Source organism: Euprymna scolopes, chromosome 12, assembly GCF_053919585.1.
Source record: "Euprymna scolopes isolate OS-2025 chromosome 12, ASM5391958v1, whole genome shotgun sequence".
Lineage (NCBI taxonomy): Eukaryota > Metazoa > Mollusca > Cephalopoda > Sepiida > Sepiolidae > Euprymna > Euprymna scolopes.
Window position 1 is genome coordinate 38606540 of NC_136493.1, and position 17259 is coordinate 38623798.

General features: G+C 33.7%; 1 protein-coding gene across 6 annotated transcripts in view; it reads right to left on the reverse strand.

Annotated features, from left to right (window-relative positions):
• Positions 1-1033: 1033 nt before the first annotated feature.
• The window catches only part of LOC145291252 (uncharacterized), a 207057-nt gene continuing 190831 nt past the window's right edge, over positions 1034-17259 (reverse strand). For all 6 annotated transcript variants that reach the window (XM_080136860.1, XM_080136862.1, XM_080136857.1 and 3 more), the window contains exon 8: positions 1034-1659. In XM_080136860.1, the coding sequence (XP_079992986.1) occupies positions 1471-1659 (189 nt within the window). In that variant the 3' untranslated portion in view covers positions 1034-1470. The remainder of the gene's footprint in view (positions 1660-17259) is intronic.

Sequence of the window (17259 nt, forward strand, 5' to 3'; positions counted from 1 at the left end):
AAAAGTTTGATAAAGAGATATGAAAATATAGAATCGATTTATTCAGTTACAATAATAGAATTCCGTGTCAGGTAAGAAGGAGAACAGGTAAGCGAGTTGATAAGTTAATCATTCAGTGTTTGCAGTCTAACTCACAGCTTCAATTGACTGTAACCAGTTTTGTTGTTCTTAAATATACATGAACCGTAGTGACATGTTCGATCTATATTACGACAGAGTGAGAGAGAAAAAGAGTGGGGTGAGAAAGAGGGAAGGCGTGAGAAAGAAAGGGAGTAAGGGAGTGGGAAAAAAGGGAGGAGATAAGAGAGAGAGAGGGAGGAGGTGAGAAACAGAGAAAGATGATGAGAAAGGGAGAGGGAGGGAGAAAGCAAGAGGGAAGGAGAAAGAACGAAATAGAGACGGATGAGGGGAGAAAAAGAGAGAGAGAGGGAAGGGAATGAGAAAGAGAGAGAGAGAGAGAGAGAGAGAGAGAGGAAGGGAATGAGAAAGAGAGAGAGAAGAAGGGAATGAGAAAGAGAGAGAGAGGAAGGGAATGAGAAAGAGAGAGAGAGGAAGGGAATGAGAAAGAGAGAGAGAGGAAGGGAATGAGAAAGAGAGAGAGAGGAAGGGAATGAGAAAGAGAGAGAGGAAAGGAATGAGAAAGAGAGAGAGAGAGGAAATGAGAAAGAGATAGTGAGGAAATGAGAAAGAGAAAGAGAGAGGAAGAAGATGAGAAAAAGAGAGAGAGGGAATGAGAGAGGATAAGGGTAAAGAGTGTACAATAGTCAATTGGACAATATAGTAATCGACTCCAGTAGTTTCTTCCCCAGAACCGCTAGACTTTGGAATTCCCTTCCGGGTTCCTGCTTCCCCAACTGTACTGACATGCAGAAGTCCAAGTGTAACATGAACCGACATCTTGCTGCCCAACTTCTCACATAGTACCCCTCTGCAGCTTATGTCTCTGATAGTAGCCCCCTACATCAAATTGGCAATGTTCGGGGTGAAAAAAAAAAAAAAAAATCACATTGCAATTAAATAGTCAAGACAGACATGAGTAAAACATCTTTTTACTGTTAAAAAAATAGAAACAGCTTTTCACCAATTAGTAACGAATTCCCATTCCAGATAATAGATGAGTATTAATTGTCCTCTTGTACATATCACAGTTAAATGTGCTATTTAACAATCAGGTCTAAGTGACAATCTCGAATGCAGTTCAATCTTCACAACATGTGATAATAACTAAAAATAATAAAATAAAGTTAACGCTTTTACCCCAGTTTATTAAATAAAGGATTCAATTCGAAATTATGTACACATTCTCGATTTCAATATTAAAAACAACCCAGGCTAGAAAAGATACACCATAAAACGATTGGCGGTTACATCAGCGAATACATTATGGATATAACAACTAAGATACAAATAATAGAATAACCTAATAATACAAATTACCAATTCTCATCTGAAAATGTTCCAAAACAAAAGTTATACTTTTACATAACCATAGACTTCAGTCGTGAATGGCACTATCCATTCTTCAGAATCGGGCTTGTTAGCGCCAAATTTATCAAAGATATCTAGAAATCGTTGTCTTGCTTTTATCCTCTCATTTTCTGGTCGACTAGCAATCACGCTGATTGTCATAAAGTAATCCACAATTGCCTGCTTGTCACCCTGAATAAATAAAAAAGAAAAACATTCTACTAATATCAACAAAACTATTTCATACATATAACATATATAGGAAAATAAAATTACAAACGAAGAAGACAAAACAAATCTTTCATGTTCATATTATTTATAGGTGTATAATCTCCATCAAAACATGAAAAAAATATATCCTTTCCTAGTGTTAACATCACTTTCTCTCTCTCTATATATATATAAATATATATATTAGTTGTATATACCCGACATTGCTAGGGTTTTTAATATGAATATCAATACACAGAAAAAAAATTATAGGTTGGTTGGTTGGTTTTGTTTTACGGCACATCAACACTTTTCGGGTTATTTAATGCCGAATCCAAAGATTTTTAAGAAAATCTTTTTAATAGAATATATTTGTTGTTTTCATGTCGGTTTCTATTTAACCCATAGTTGGGACCCTAACAGGTACTACCACTCCGGGTCAGAGTGGACCTGGGAGCAATGGCAATTAAAGGGTGGCTCCACACTCCCCAAAGTCTGCAAGCTGGGGCCTCACCACTAGATATAGTTTAAGGTCATATCAGGACCAAAATTTATAGGAGTATAGATAGATGTATAAAATTCTTCATGGAAGACAATGGAAGCAGTCCTGAATTTCTACATCACCCTCACGTCTAAGTACCTTTGATGTCCAAGACACTAATTCAGCGAATTTTCCAACATTTCAGCTACTTCCAACAATATTAGGGTATTAGACAGAAGAAGGAGAGCAGTAAAAACGAAGAAAGTAAAATCAGTAATCTACATCCTATCCCAGGCAACATCGGGTCTTTCTGCTAACATTCATACAATACAAGCAAAATCTTCCTGATATTCAATGCAACTAATCTAATTCAAAGTATTCATTTAAAATGTATAACTTACATTACATATCTTTAATAAAAATCATTAGCAGGGACACCCAACGTTGCCCGGGTTGGTTGGTTGTTTTTGTTTTACGGCATATCAACCCTTTTCGAGTTATTTAATGCCGAATCCAAAGATTTTGAAGAAAATTTTTTTTTAATAGAATATATTTGTTGTTTTCAAGTCGGTTTCTATTTAACCCATAATTGGAACCCTAACAGAGTGGACCTGGGAGCAATAGTAATTAAAGGGTGGCTCCACACTCCCCAAAGCCCGCAAGCTGGGGCCTCATCACTGGATATAGTTTAAGGTCATATCCAGGACCCCCATTAAGGGACTTTTACCCTCTGCAGGGAGGCAGTCGGTGTATTCTAATGCCCCACTGACAGGGCCCGTTGCCCGGGATTGAATGAAGATCAATGAATATTTCACACTTCCAATACTTTTACTGCTATCCATTTTTCACTCAAAATTGTCCATTTTTCAATCAAAACGACTGATTGCCTGCTCTAGTCAGGGATCCACTGCAGTACACCAGGATGAAGCTTCACGTGTCTTCCTGCAGTGACTTAGTCCGCAATACATTGTAGTCTACATTGCACTGTGAAGAACCTACTGTTGATTTTATAAAATTATTTTTTATATAATGACTTGAATTAAAGTTTGAAATATAAAAGTCAAGTACCATGGTTCACATGGGCTCTAAACAGAAACATTCATTTAAAACGTGCCCCTGTTTTATCAAAGAACCTACTGCTCATTTCATACGCCGGGCCCTTCTGCTTGTGCAGTGATAAAATTTTCCAAATGCATTTATGATGTTAGGCTGTATAAGGGTGTGAACTTTGGTTAAAATTGAACTGTTTCTTCTTTAATCAGAATTTTTCAATTATCGATTTCCATTACTTATAGGCATTCTGACACGAAACTTAACAATTCCAGACACATAAAGTACATTTGTGTTAAATTAAAAAAAAATCGAACCAGCTGTTTCAGAGTCCATAGGGAATGAACTCGTACACACACACAGAAAGTGACTTTTATATACAGGTATTGATAGAGATAAAGACAGATTGCCATCCTAAATCTAATAGCTTTATATAAATTATCTGTCTTGAAAATTAATGAATATAATATTTAAAAATTTTTTGTCATTTATCCTTTTTTATTAAATCACTTTAATTACTGCTTGTATCGATAAAACTATTGTATATAAATATATATATATATATATATATATATATATATATATATATATATATATAGGAAAATAGGACAACAAAATTACAAATGATACCCTAAATATGAATTTATTATAAACTGTTAGAAAAATTAATTATGTAAATTAGGAAGACAAATAGTTATATTTGTATCTTTGGCTCTCTACAATAAATACAACATTTCAACAGGTACATTTTTAGTCTTTACATGCATAAATATTACATTGAGAAAAAATAGGTACGGGCAAAAATGGCTGAAAAAAAGATGGGGGACATTATTTTGAAAGACTGTTTATTATCATTTTTTTGTAAGTTTCTGACTACTTTTTTTATTGTATTTGAAAGACTAGCCTAAAGTTAATTTCAAAAAAGGAAAAAAATATTTGTACACATGAAAAAAAAAAGTTATAATGAAAAATGTTCACATAGCGACTTTGTGAAGCTGACAACTACAGCTAAATTTTGAAGTTAAATAAATTCATTGTAAAAATTCTTTAGAAGATAAATATTAGTTATCTGGGTCTATTTCAAAGATAATTAATAAAGTGCTAAGATGTTAAATTAAATTAAAATAAAAAAATAACCTTGTCTGTACAAAAAACAGCTTAATTAGCCCCCAAAACGAGAGATTCTGACTTCACACCAGCAAAAACAAACAAAGTCGTCTAAGCGTAGATTGTACAGAAGCCCTAAATGCCAGAAAGTCAAAAGGCTGTCTGATAATGACGTCAGGTAGTTGGAGGAAGGTAGAGAGTGCTGATTTTTTTTCTCTCCAGCCGTGCATCCATACATTTTTATCATGAATGTTTGTATAATTTTTACCATTTTTTAATTTGATTATTTTTCTGATATTCCTGTTTGAATGAACGTGTAACTTTCGGTGTAACATAATTTTTATATAATCCTGAAATTTTTTTTTTGTGTTTTAAAATTAAAAAAAAAAAAAAAAAAAAAATTTCAGGATTATATAAAAATTATGTCACCCCAAAAGTTACACGTTCATTCAAACAAGGAAAATATTAGAATCTTACATATAAAAATTGTGTGAAACATGTAATCTAAAAAATAAAAAAATAAAAAAAAGTAGAAATACTTTTGCAATTATAATTTTTTTTGTGTAAAAATATTAAATAAACAATGCTTAATTCAATGATAATATCGGTAGTTCGAGAAATTAATTTTTCTTCGAGTTATATCGAATTCATTAATACGGACTTTAGGGGATTTTTTATAATGTTCCTGAAAAAATTAATTTTTCTTTTTATTGTTATAATTTACGATTCTTTATTTTCATAAAAAACAAAAAAAGCAAAACTAAATTCATTGAAAATCGTAACATTAGTAAAGGTGTTTTTTTTTAACAAAATGATACGTTTCCACTAAGATTCAAATAAAAATATGATAAATGTGTAGTTTAGCGGTGTAAATTATTTGACAAATAAAAATTTATAAAAACTATTTTATATAAAACACATTATTAGACAAAAAGGCTGAAATAAAACCAGAAAATTCATTTTTATTATTTTTTCATCATTTTTTTATTAAACTAAATGTACGATATATTGCTTGCTTTTAAAATTTGGCCTTTCTGAGGTATGACAGATTGGCATTTTAAGGCCAAATTTGGCCTTTTTTTAATGCTCTTTCATTACAAAAAAATATAGCGACCAAAAACAGTTCATGAAAGTGCATAAAAAAGGCCAAATTTAGACTTAAAAAGGCCAATCTGTCAAACCTTAGAAAGGCCAAATTTTAAAACAATATGGCGACCACGATTGTCGTACATTTAGTCTAATGAAAAAGTTGAAAAAATAGTAAAATTTAAATCTTTTGGGGGTTTATTTCAGCCTTAAGGTCTGTGCTGTCACACACACACACACACGCTCATGCGCTAATAAATGAACGTTTATTCATTTCAATTTCCCCGCACATTTGCACAAAAATAAGTTCTTCCAGCAACGACATAATTTCAGATACGCCCACATGCTTTTCTCACAACAAAAGTAAAATGGACATTTTTCTGGCGGACGTAGTTGAAGACAGTACCATGAGACACAAGCGACCAATGAGAAAATTTAGAAGATTGTCTTTTTAATGCTTTTCCAAAAACCAAATACCAGCAGCAGCAATCTTGTGCTGGAGCCGGTTCAAAAAGTATTTAAACGCAACAAAACATTCTTCTTTTCTTTTTCCCTTCTTTTTCCCTCTCTTCTTGCTCCAACATGAAGGGGGTGTCATTTTGTTTTATTCCTTTTTTTTATTATTTTATTTGGGGCAGAGAAATTTAATTTCACTTAAACTTCTTTTCCCCTGCAGGTCGAATAATGTTTTTTTTTTTATATATAAAAAGAAATAGTTTTTATAATTTTTTGTCTGCCAAATAATTTACGCCGCTAAACTATACATTTGCTAATATAATATATATTTCATGATCATTATTTGATAAATACTGAAAACTTCATTAAAATTGGTTAATTTCCTGATTTTTTTTAGTGAATTTAAGTAAAAGAGTGAGTCAAAATGTTTATACATGTCGAGCATCGACTATTCATTTTACATGTACCTACAAATAACAGTAAATTTTATGAAGACTTAATTACCTCCCCTGTTAACTCTCCAATTCGAATCGGAAGATTTTGAAACAAAATTGCTAGATTTCACAAATGTCTTTTTTCATCATTAATATATTTTCTACCTTATCGTTTTTTGTAATTTTTAGATATGTTACTATTTGCGGCATGTCAATTACGTAGGTACTATTTGTGGTACTCTTGCATTATTTGACCTGAATTCTTGTGATTTCCCGTCAAACCCAAATCAGGCGAGTTCGGCAATTATCGGTGTCAGCCAAGCGTTGTTCAAATGTTGAAACACTAATTCGACTTTAAAAAGATTTTAAAAAATTTTTTTACTTATGTTTTTAGTAATTTTGTAATTTATGATTAGTTATTTTTAATGATTTATTTATTTTGAAATTTCTTTTGCACTTCAGTTTCTGGGAGTTTGATTAGCCAATGAAAAAGCGATATGTAAATGAAAGCAGACAACATTCGAATTGGAAGAAATTGACTAAACCCCAAAAAAAGCTGACAAACAACTATATTTTCAGACTCGCCAAACAGAAAAATGACAGGCAAGGAAATAAATCTGTGCATGCTAGAAAAACAATGAACCATGTCGAGATGATGTGGAAGGAAGCAAAACAGCGTAACAAACAAGAATGCGGGACCAGTCGGGAGCTTCTGGGTACATATTTACTTGAATCTATGTGGAGACAAAAATTTGGAAACGATCCTTTTGTCTCCATCCAAAATCACATTTCCGAAAGCTACCCGGTTGGGGGCTTACTTTCATTTCCTCTACCCCTATCCATCACTAGGAGTATCAGAAGCTGTCATTGAAAACGAATAAACATCTAATTATATTAGACTGTCTCTGTATGAAAGCTTATAATCTATATGAAAATGTAATTTCAAACTGTAATTTTTTTTTTTTTTCAATAAAATGAGGAAAGACCAAATTTTAAAATAATGAAACGTTTAATAAAAAAAATAAAATATTTTTTTTTTTTTTATCGGTTTTTTTAAAAAAAAAGATTTCACGAAATTCAACATTTTTTAACTGATACCAAAATCTATTAAATATATATCAATGCCAAAAAATCATTTACCTGTAAAAAAAACAAAAACCAAAAAAACAAGCAATGGGTGCTTCAATTGTTTATTTTTAAGAATTGTTCATATTTATATTTTATATCCCATGTATTTTTTTAAATAAAAGGATTTTTTAAAGCAAGGGTAGCAGAAAATCACTGCTCCTCGTTATTTGGTATATGATAAAATATGGATTTGTCAAAAGGACATAATTAATGTCTCTTTTTTATTGCATGCTGTTAACCAAAGTTAGTATTTTTGTTTCTTCCGTAGTTTAAAAAAAGCGCATATTCACTTATAATTTTTTGCCGTTATACAAATAATCCAATGAACCGTATTTTTTTTTTAATTCTCTTAACGAAATACACGAGTTTTTGATTATTATATTTTCTTTCTACTTTATCGAGCGAATTTTTTTTTTAAATATGTAAAAAAAGAAAACATTAATAGAAAAAATTGTCGTCACTGTCCAGTATTTATTTGACGATATAAGTATAACATGAGCTTTCATTAAAAAAAAAAAAATCAACGTGGTAAAAATCAACAGGTAAATTTCCAAAAAAACACTTCTTTTTTGTTTTAAATTAGAATATTTTATTTATTGATCTTTTATCTTCTATTTGTGATATATTAAACTTTGGTGAGTAAATAAATGATATAAATTTTAATAGACATTTCAGAATGGGGGGGGGTGAATTTAACAAAAAACGTTTGTCTAAAATATTAAATTTGGCTTATTGGAAAGAGCATAAAATTTCACATTGACCCTGAAAATATCATAACCAATAGAAAAATTTTGATAGATTTTTAAAGTTCAAAAATTGAAAATTTTTTAACTCGTAAAATTCAATTGATTTCATTACATAAAAAAATGGCCGCATGAAAGCGCACCGGCGTTTTTTTTAAACATTTTGTAAACACTGTTATTTTTTTAAATAAAAAAATAATATTTCTATTATATTTTAAAAAAAACTTTAATAGCTTATTTTGGAAGTAAATTCCATAAAGAAAATAAACAACACACTTTAAACAGCGAGATTACAAGTTTTTTTTATATTTTATTCGCAGTTTCGGGTTAGGGGTGTCAAAAATTCCCCCAAAATTCTGATAAACTTAATCCATCACCTCCCTCTTTGCTGTCGATGGCCGATCCATAGGTACATCCACGGCGATGTATAAAACGCCAAAAGCACACATTTTAATAGTGACGTCATCATTTCGTGTGTTTGTGTTAATTTCTATGGATAAGCGTTCGCGTTATAATTATTGATGAAGTTACGTTTTTTTTTGCTATGGATGAAAAATAATATAAAACTTATATTTTGTAAAACAAATAAATTTTTATTAACGAACTCCACAGACTAGAGTTAATAAAATAAATATATGTAAGTGTAGGTATATGTGTATAATAGTACCTGTGTTGTACCCTTAACAACAAATAATATATATATATATATATATATATATATATATAAGTAAAGAGTAGATATATATGTATGTACATGTATATATGTGTTTATGCATATATATATATATATATATATATATATATAATATAAAAAAAAATTTTAATGAAAGACCCCCCCCCCTAAAAAAAAGAAGAAAAAACGAAAACTGACAAACCTAGGGTCAATGCTCAAATGCTCATACATACTAAGCTGGCATTTAAAGGGTCACTCGTGGCAGAAGGATAAGTAAACTTATGTACTAGGCACCGCCAAAAATGGCCGAAAAATCAAGTTGTTGTTGTTTTTTAAAACGAAATTACATTTATTAAAATCCATTATTTCTGAGTAACTTTTTTCCCAGAAAGATAAAACCCTGACTTTTATCATATAGAAAGCAGAATAATGTAAAACTTTTTCTACTATTTTTAATTAAATTTTAAATGTTAAATTTTCCCCAAAAGTTAACAATTGGCGTTTTTTTTTTGTTTTGCACAAAAAATGTATATAAATAGTTTTAAAAAAAGGTTTTTGAAATAGTTAATTTATTTGTTGTCTAACTAAGATTTAGGGTGATTTTCTATGAGAATATGCAAAAATATTATAAGTACCTGTATTTCAAATAATTCCACTTATTCATATAGGCAACCAGTTACTTCGAGTCGATTTGATTACTGTCTACATTTGTGCTTGATAAAAAGCAAACTATGGAAGAGCAAAAAGCCCCCCAAAAAAAACTTATTTTTCAGTGACGAAAACTTCAATGTATTATTAACGCTGAGGCTGGGCAGTACCATTGGGTGACCATTTGTATGAGTTTGATTTTTAATGTGTATGTGTGTGGGGGGTCAGGCACCCCAAAATGGGGAGGGGGGCAATTTAAAGCAGAATAACAAAAATATTTCAGCGCGTTTGGTCCACCGTAGACGAAAGGCGGCAAACGTTTCCAAACTTGATCGAAAAAATAATATTTTTAACACAAAGGGCACAATATTTATCGAATATTTTTTTTGTATCGATTCTTCAAAGCATGCCCTGTTTAATAATGATCATGCATTATTCGGCTCGCTAAAAAGAAATTGTTAATTTATTTATCAAAGATTTTAAAATGGCTTTTTTCGTATAAATATTAAAAAAAATTTTTTTTTTGTTTTGCTTAACTTAAATTAATTATTTTGCTTAACATATTCACCGAATTTCACACTTCAAAACTCAAAAGCGAGATAATTAAACACAATCGAAGTTTTGATATTCAGACATCAAAATAAGGTATGCAAACAAGTTTTTTTAAATTTTTTTTTAATCTATAATCCCGTCCCTTACAACAACATAATATGTTTTGTTTAGTTTCAGATGATTATTTTAAGCATATTTGGAACCCACTCAAAACAAGGGGGGGGGTTGTAAGCAATATATATATATATATATATATATATATATTGTTTATGAAAAATAAGTGCACTGTTATAAAGTTCATTCTTCTCTTAATAATCACTGAAAATTTCGTATTGATTGGATAATTACCTGATTTTTGGTAGATTTTTAAAAAGACGGTCCGTCAAAAAGTACTTACCCCCCCCCAGTTTTGGCGGTACCTAAATTGTAAACTAAATAAACAAACAAACAATTAAATAAATTACGATAACCCTTAGACGTCGTTTTCTCAATATATACAAATATCGTTAACCTACTATTCCTAACCGTCAAACATGGACAAGAGAATAAATACATAAGTAAATAAATAAGTAAAAATATAGATAATAATAATCACTTAATAAAATAGAGAAATAATGTCCCCCCCCCTAACAACCACATCTCCTAACCCAAACACGCCATCCCGCATACACCCTCCAGCAGTCGCGTAATATTTGAATTTAATATCATTTAAAGCTTTTTAAAAATAATTATTTTTTAGAAATGTTTTTTTGTTGTTGTAATTCGAATAATTATATTACCAAGAAAAAAATTATCCAGAAAGTGTTTTTTGTTGTTGTTTTTTTAAAACATAATATTGAATTTATGTCCAATTTTATTTACAACTTTGAGGTAAGTGAAATAAATAACAGGATGTTTTATATATATAATTACTATTTTTTAATTATTTGATCTTTTCAGCTTTAAAAAATGTTGAAACTTTTATCAACCCACATTTATTTTGCTTAGTTTTCGGACCATAATATATAGGGGGGGGGGTAGAACACCTAAAATATATATATATATTTCCGCTAATATATTTATCGAAACCTTCTTTTAATATGTAAGTTTATTTAATAATGATTGAATATCGAAAATTTCAGGAAAATATGATTATTATTTGATTTATACGAGATTTTTAAAACATGGGTGTGTGAACGGCTTAAAAAACGTCTCCACATAGGAACACTGTTTTAAAGTGTCGATAATGTAAACACGTTTTTTGTCTCGCATTTTCATTATTTTTGTATGCTGTAAAATTTTTTAAAAATACTAGCAGTTTATTTGAAGCTTTTACTATTAAATGGTAAAGTTAGGATGATAATATTAAATTAAATTACAATTACATCGTGTTACATATGGGGGGGGGGTTAAAACTGTGGCGTGCGTTGGAGGTACCTACCGATCAACAGTCGACCGAAGTAAAAGATTCCTAATATCGACAGCAAAGAGGGAGGTGACGGGGTAGAGGAAATGGAAGGAAGCCCCCCCCCACCAACCGGGTAGCTTTCGGAAATGTGATTTATGATGGAGTCAAAGGGATCGTTTCCAAATCTCCACATAAATTCAAGTAAATATGTCATCCTTTACGCACAATCTTTTTTTTTTTTTGTAAACATTTGTGTTTACAATTGGTGCACCTCATTCTTTGGGAAAGCAATTTCTTTTCCTGACAATATGAGATTGCATCGGCGTTCCCATTTGTTTTTCTAGCATGCACAGATTTATTTCATTGCCTGCCATTTTTTTTCCTGTTTGCCGAGTCTGAAAATATAGTTGTTTGTCAGCTTTTTGGGGGTTCAGTCAATTTCTTCCAATTCGAATGTCGTCTGCTTTCATTTACATATCGATTTTTCATTGGCTAATCAAACTCCCAGAAATTGAAGTACAAAAAAAAAAATTTCAAAATAAATAAATCATTAAAAATAACTAATCATAAATTACAAAATTACTAAAAGCATTAAAAAAAACAAAAAACTTTTAAAAGTCAAATTAGCGTTTTTCAAGACTTTTTGTTCAGTGAACAAAAAGTCTTGAAAATAAAATAAAAGCAAGAAAAAAATATGGTTAAAAAAAACCAAAAAAAATTCTACTTTGTTCGAACATGTTTTTCTTCACATATACACACCCACATGTACACACGCACATACGCACACACACACGCATATACACATCCTCATACACACACTCACAAGCATATATACGCGCGCACACACCGAGCTTGACGTCATTTCCTTTTAAGTGAAATCCAGACATGCGCAGTCAGAACACTAACCCCAGTATAACAGTCAACAACACCATTCAACATCCTCTTTCTTCCTTTTTGCTTTCGTCTATCAACCAGACAAGTTCGTGTCCACCGCTTTCGGCCTGAAGACATTTCCACATGGACAAGTACGACCATGTGCGTGCGGCTTTACTGAGGTTAACTCCCTCTCTCTTTTTCTCTTTCTACATGCTGGACTGCTATTTCTCGTTCCTCTACTTCATTCCTTTTTTTCCACGCGCGTAGTCGGCAATGACTGAATGAACACGTGTTCCACCTAAACCATTTATTTTCGACAGAAAATAAACGACGTTTATTTTATTCAGCAATTAAGTTTTTTCCTTCCTTCCATTCATCTCATTATTTTCTTTTGTAGCGAGTTAGGATATTTATATCCTGGTTCGCAAAAAACGATGGTGACCCCTTTAATTTAAAATGAAGTGAATGAGTTTTAACGAAACAAGCGGTGTAAACTAAACTCTTCCATACAAGTCCACAACACGCACAAAAAATAATTTTTCTCAAAAAAAAAAAAAAAAATAACTAAATAAATAAAATAAAATAACAAAATGAAACTTCAACAGATGGACTCCTACAACGAAACCATGGCATTAAACATTCGGCAACTTGACCAAAACCGAGACCAAGAATTAGCCGAATTAAAGTCTACGGTTGAAAAGCTTTCAAAGCAGCTAGCCGGCGTACTTCAAACACGTTGACATTATCCCAGAAACTACGACACACGACGAAGTTACAGGCGAAAAAGTTTAAGCAAGGATCGGCCCACGTCATGAGATAGACAAGATGTTTGTTTCTACCACAGGAGATTCGGTGTTGACGCGAGAAAATGCACTACACCCTGCGCGTTCCAAAAACCAGCGCAGGGAAACGAACCTTCCAGCCAGTAACGACGACGACTGTAGCTGGAGCACAGAAAAAAGGTTGTTTGTTTTATGACAAAATTCACGGATATAACTTTTTAATAGACACCGGAGCGGAAATCAGCGTCATACCGACACGGCATGGCCACCCAACAGGGACTCAATTTTTCGGCCTACAAGCCGCCAACAGTACAAAAATACCCACTTTTGGTGAGAAAACTTTAAACTTAAACCTTGGAATGTGAAGGAATTTTTTCTGGAATTTCACCATAGCCAGTGTGACCACTCCAATTCTGGGGGCAGACTTTTTAGCCCATTTCAACCTGTCTGTCGACATGACTCATCACACATTGACAGACAACGAAACGGAGATTTCGGTGAGAGGAACTACCTCAAAATTTTTAACCACAGGAATCAGCGCTGCCCTACCCGAAGATTTACACGTCCGCCGGTTACTCCAAAAATTTCCTCAACTTTCCCAGCCGTTTAAAAACACGGACCCCATCAAGCATAGTACTAAGCACTATATTAAGACCACAGGATCGTCCGTCTATTCAACCCCCAGACGCTTGAAACCGGATAAATACAAATTGGCAAAATCCGAATTTCAAAACCTACTCCACATGAAGATAATACGGCCCTCGAAAAGCACTTGGTCATCAGCACTCCACATGGTGCAGAAAGCTGACAACACCACATGGCGCCCGTGTGGAGATTTTAGACGCTTAAACACGAAAACAGTTCTGGATAGATATCCTATCCCCCATATCCATGACTTCGCCAATGGACTCCAAGGTGCCACAATTTTCTCCAAGCTGGACCTTGTAAAGGTATATTTTCAAACTTCAGTCGCAGAAGACATTCATAAAATTGCAATGACGATACATTTGGCCTTTAACGAGTTCCTAAGGATGCCTTTCGGGCTGAGAAACGCCTGTCAAACTTTCCAACGTTTGATTGACAAAGATTTCAGAGGTCTGCCGTTCATATTCGCATATGTGGACGACATTTTAATCGCCAGCAGAAACCTCGAAGAACACCGGCTACACCTGGAACAAACATTCGAAAGACTGTCACATTTCAGTCTGAAACTAAACACCGATAAATGTGTATTTGATCGCCAGGAAGTTCAATTTCTCAGATTTAATCGACAAGGATGGAATCTCCCCTTTGCCTGAAAAAGTGCCATTTCAAATTTCCCGCTACCGCCATCTGTCAGACAAGTACGCCGTTTTGTAGGCATAATTAACTATTACTGCCTAACTGTTCCACGTTACTTGCACCTTTAACAAACTTGTTAAAAAAACGAACTAAAAACCAACAGTTATTTTTGGAAGGACCTGCACTACAGGCCTTCGAACAATCGAAAACTGCTTTGGCAAACTTCACCAAACTAACATATATCCAAGATAGCGATACAACGGAACTTACACTTACTATGGATGCATCGGAAATAGCAGTAGGAGCTGTCATTTACCAAATTTCTGACAACAAAATGACCCCTATTTCATTCTTCTCTGTCAAGTTAAACAAAGCGCAGACTAAATATAGCACTTTCTCGAGAGAGTTACTTGCAATTTACCACTTTAAACATCTCCTCGAAGGCAGAACATTTTCCATTTATACGGATCATAAACCCCTAACATTTGCTCTACACACACATGTCGACAAATACAGTCCCCGAGAAATTCGACATCTTGACTACATAGCTCAATATTCTACCGATATACGGTACATAAAAGGACAAGAAAACGTTGTAGCTGACGCTTTATCTCGCGCAACAATTGCTTCTTTAAATTCCACTCCACTAATTTCTATTGTGATGTTTCACAAAAACACCCTCGCCTTATATTTCACCCAGCCTCAGACGACAAGTTTTTCAGCACTTCCACAATTTGTCCCACCCAGGAAAACATGCCACCGTGAAATTAATAGCGGAACGTTTTGTTTGGCCAAATATGAATACGGACATCCGTAGTTGGACTAAAACTTGCATTCCTTGCCAAAAAAAACAAAGTTCACAGGCACACAAAATCACCTTCAAGTACTTTCAGTGTACCAGATGCTAGGTTTACTCATGTTCATATCGACTTGGTTGGACCCTTGCCCACTTCAAAAGGACATACCCACATCCTTACTATAGGCGATACCAGTAAAAGACATATCAGCCACAACAATAGCCAGAGCGATTTTACAAGATTGGATAGCGATTTTCAGAGAGCCTTCCGTAATCACAACGGACATGGGCTCACAGTTTCAATCAACTCTTTTCACTGAATTCAACCATTTGTTGGAAATAAAGCACATAAAAACTACTGCCTACCACCCTTATGCAAACGGTATAGTGGAATGGTTTCATAGACAATTAAAAGCATCTTTGGCTATGAACGAAAACAAAGCGGACTGGTCAGACAATTTGCCACTCACTCTCCTAGCAATTCGCAACACTGTGAAGGAAGATTTGCAGAGCACACCTGCAGAATTAGTTTTTGGATCATTATTGATTTTACCAGGACAATTCTGCGAAAACAATACAGACATTTCCCCAACGACAACTTTTGTGATGGATCTAAAACATAAAATGTCACAAATAAAATTCACTCCAACCAAAAAGCCAGACACGAATATTTTCGTTCCAAGCGATATTCACACCTGTAAATACATTTTTATCAGTAACGACGCAGTCAAAAAAACAATCTGTCCAAATTATTCTGGACCTTATCTAGTTCTCGACAGAAGTGAAAAGTATTTTACTATATTAAAAAGAGATAAAAAAGACACTATTGCAATAGACAGACTTAAACCTGCATTCATAGAGAAACAATTACACATTTCTCCTCGTCCAATACAAGAACATACACACTCAGAAACGGATAAAGATATTACAAAAAACAACACACCGTAAACAACAACAAAAACTGGTCGAAAAGTTCAGTGGCCAAAACATTTCAAACAATATATAACTTATTAAAAAAAAAATATATACACAAAAAAAAAAAAAAACGAAATACGTTTCTCTTGTGTGTGTATATATATATATATATATATATATTTATATATATATATTTTTCTCCCCAGGAGGGGGAGTCTTGTTCGAACATGTTTTTCTTCACATATACATACCCACATGTATGCACGCACATACGCACACACGCACGCATATACACATCCTCATACATACACTCACAAGCATATATACATATACACACACACACACATTGTGCGCACGCACCGAGCTGTGACGTCATTTCCTTTTAAGTGAAATCCAGAAATGCGCAGTCAGAACACTGACGCCAGTATAAAAGTCAACAACACCATTCAACATCCTCTTTCTTCCCTTTTGCTTTCGTCCATCAACCAGACAAGTTTGCGTCCACCGCTATCGGCCTGAAGATATTTCCATATCGACAAGTACCACCATGTACGCGCGGCTTTACTGAGGTTAACCGTGGCTACCAAGAAAGAAGGCCGATGCATATGACAGCATAACATCACTTCCTAATTAAGTTGTAGGTATAGACAGCTTCCGGTATTCAACCATGTGGTCATGCTAACAGGCATAAAAATATATGGCTAGTAATATGTGTTACCGATTGTCCATGTATGTTCTAAAGTTCTCCCTGGATCGCAATCTTGTCGTGGTGGAGAACCTTGTGTGTTGCGATGAACCTGAGAGGGATGCCATCCAGAGCCTAGGCTCCTGGTAGGGCAACCCATGGTGGTAAGGTTGAAGGGGAGGTTCCAGACAAAGAGTGATCCAAAAGACCTCAACGGCTGATGCGGCGGATGATGACAATAATGACATAACGGCACTGAAGGCTGCAACAGAAGAGGGTCTCCAGTCGTCGTGGTTCTCCATGCCATTGGAATCAGGCCCTCCTCTGCCAAGGGGCCATGTGGTGGCTGCAGGCGCATCAGTCTCCCCATGTTAAAAGACATCACGCGCAGACATTCTCCCGAAAGGGAACGCATCCTACTCTACATCATGGATGGAAAAGTCTTGTGACAGTTTTAGTCATTAAGCTCCCGGACTGAGGCAGAGAAGCTCTCCCTTAATTC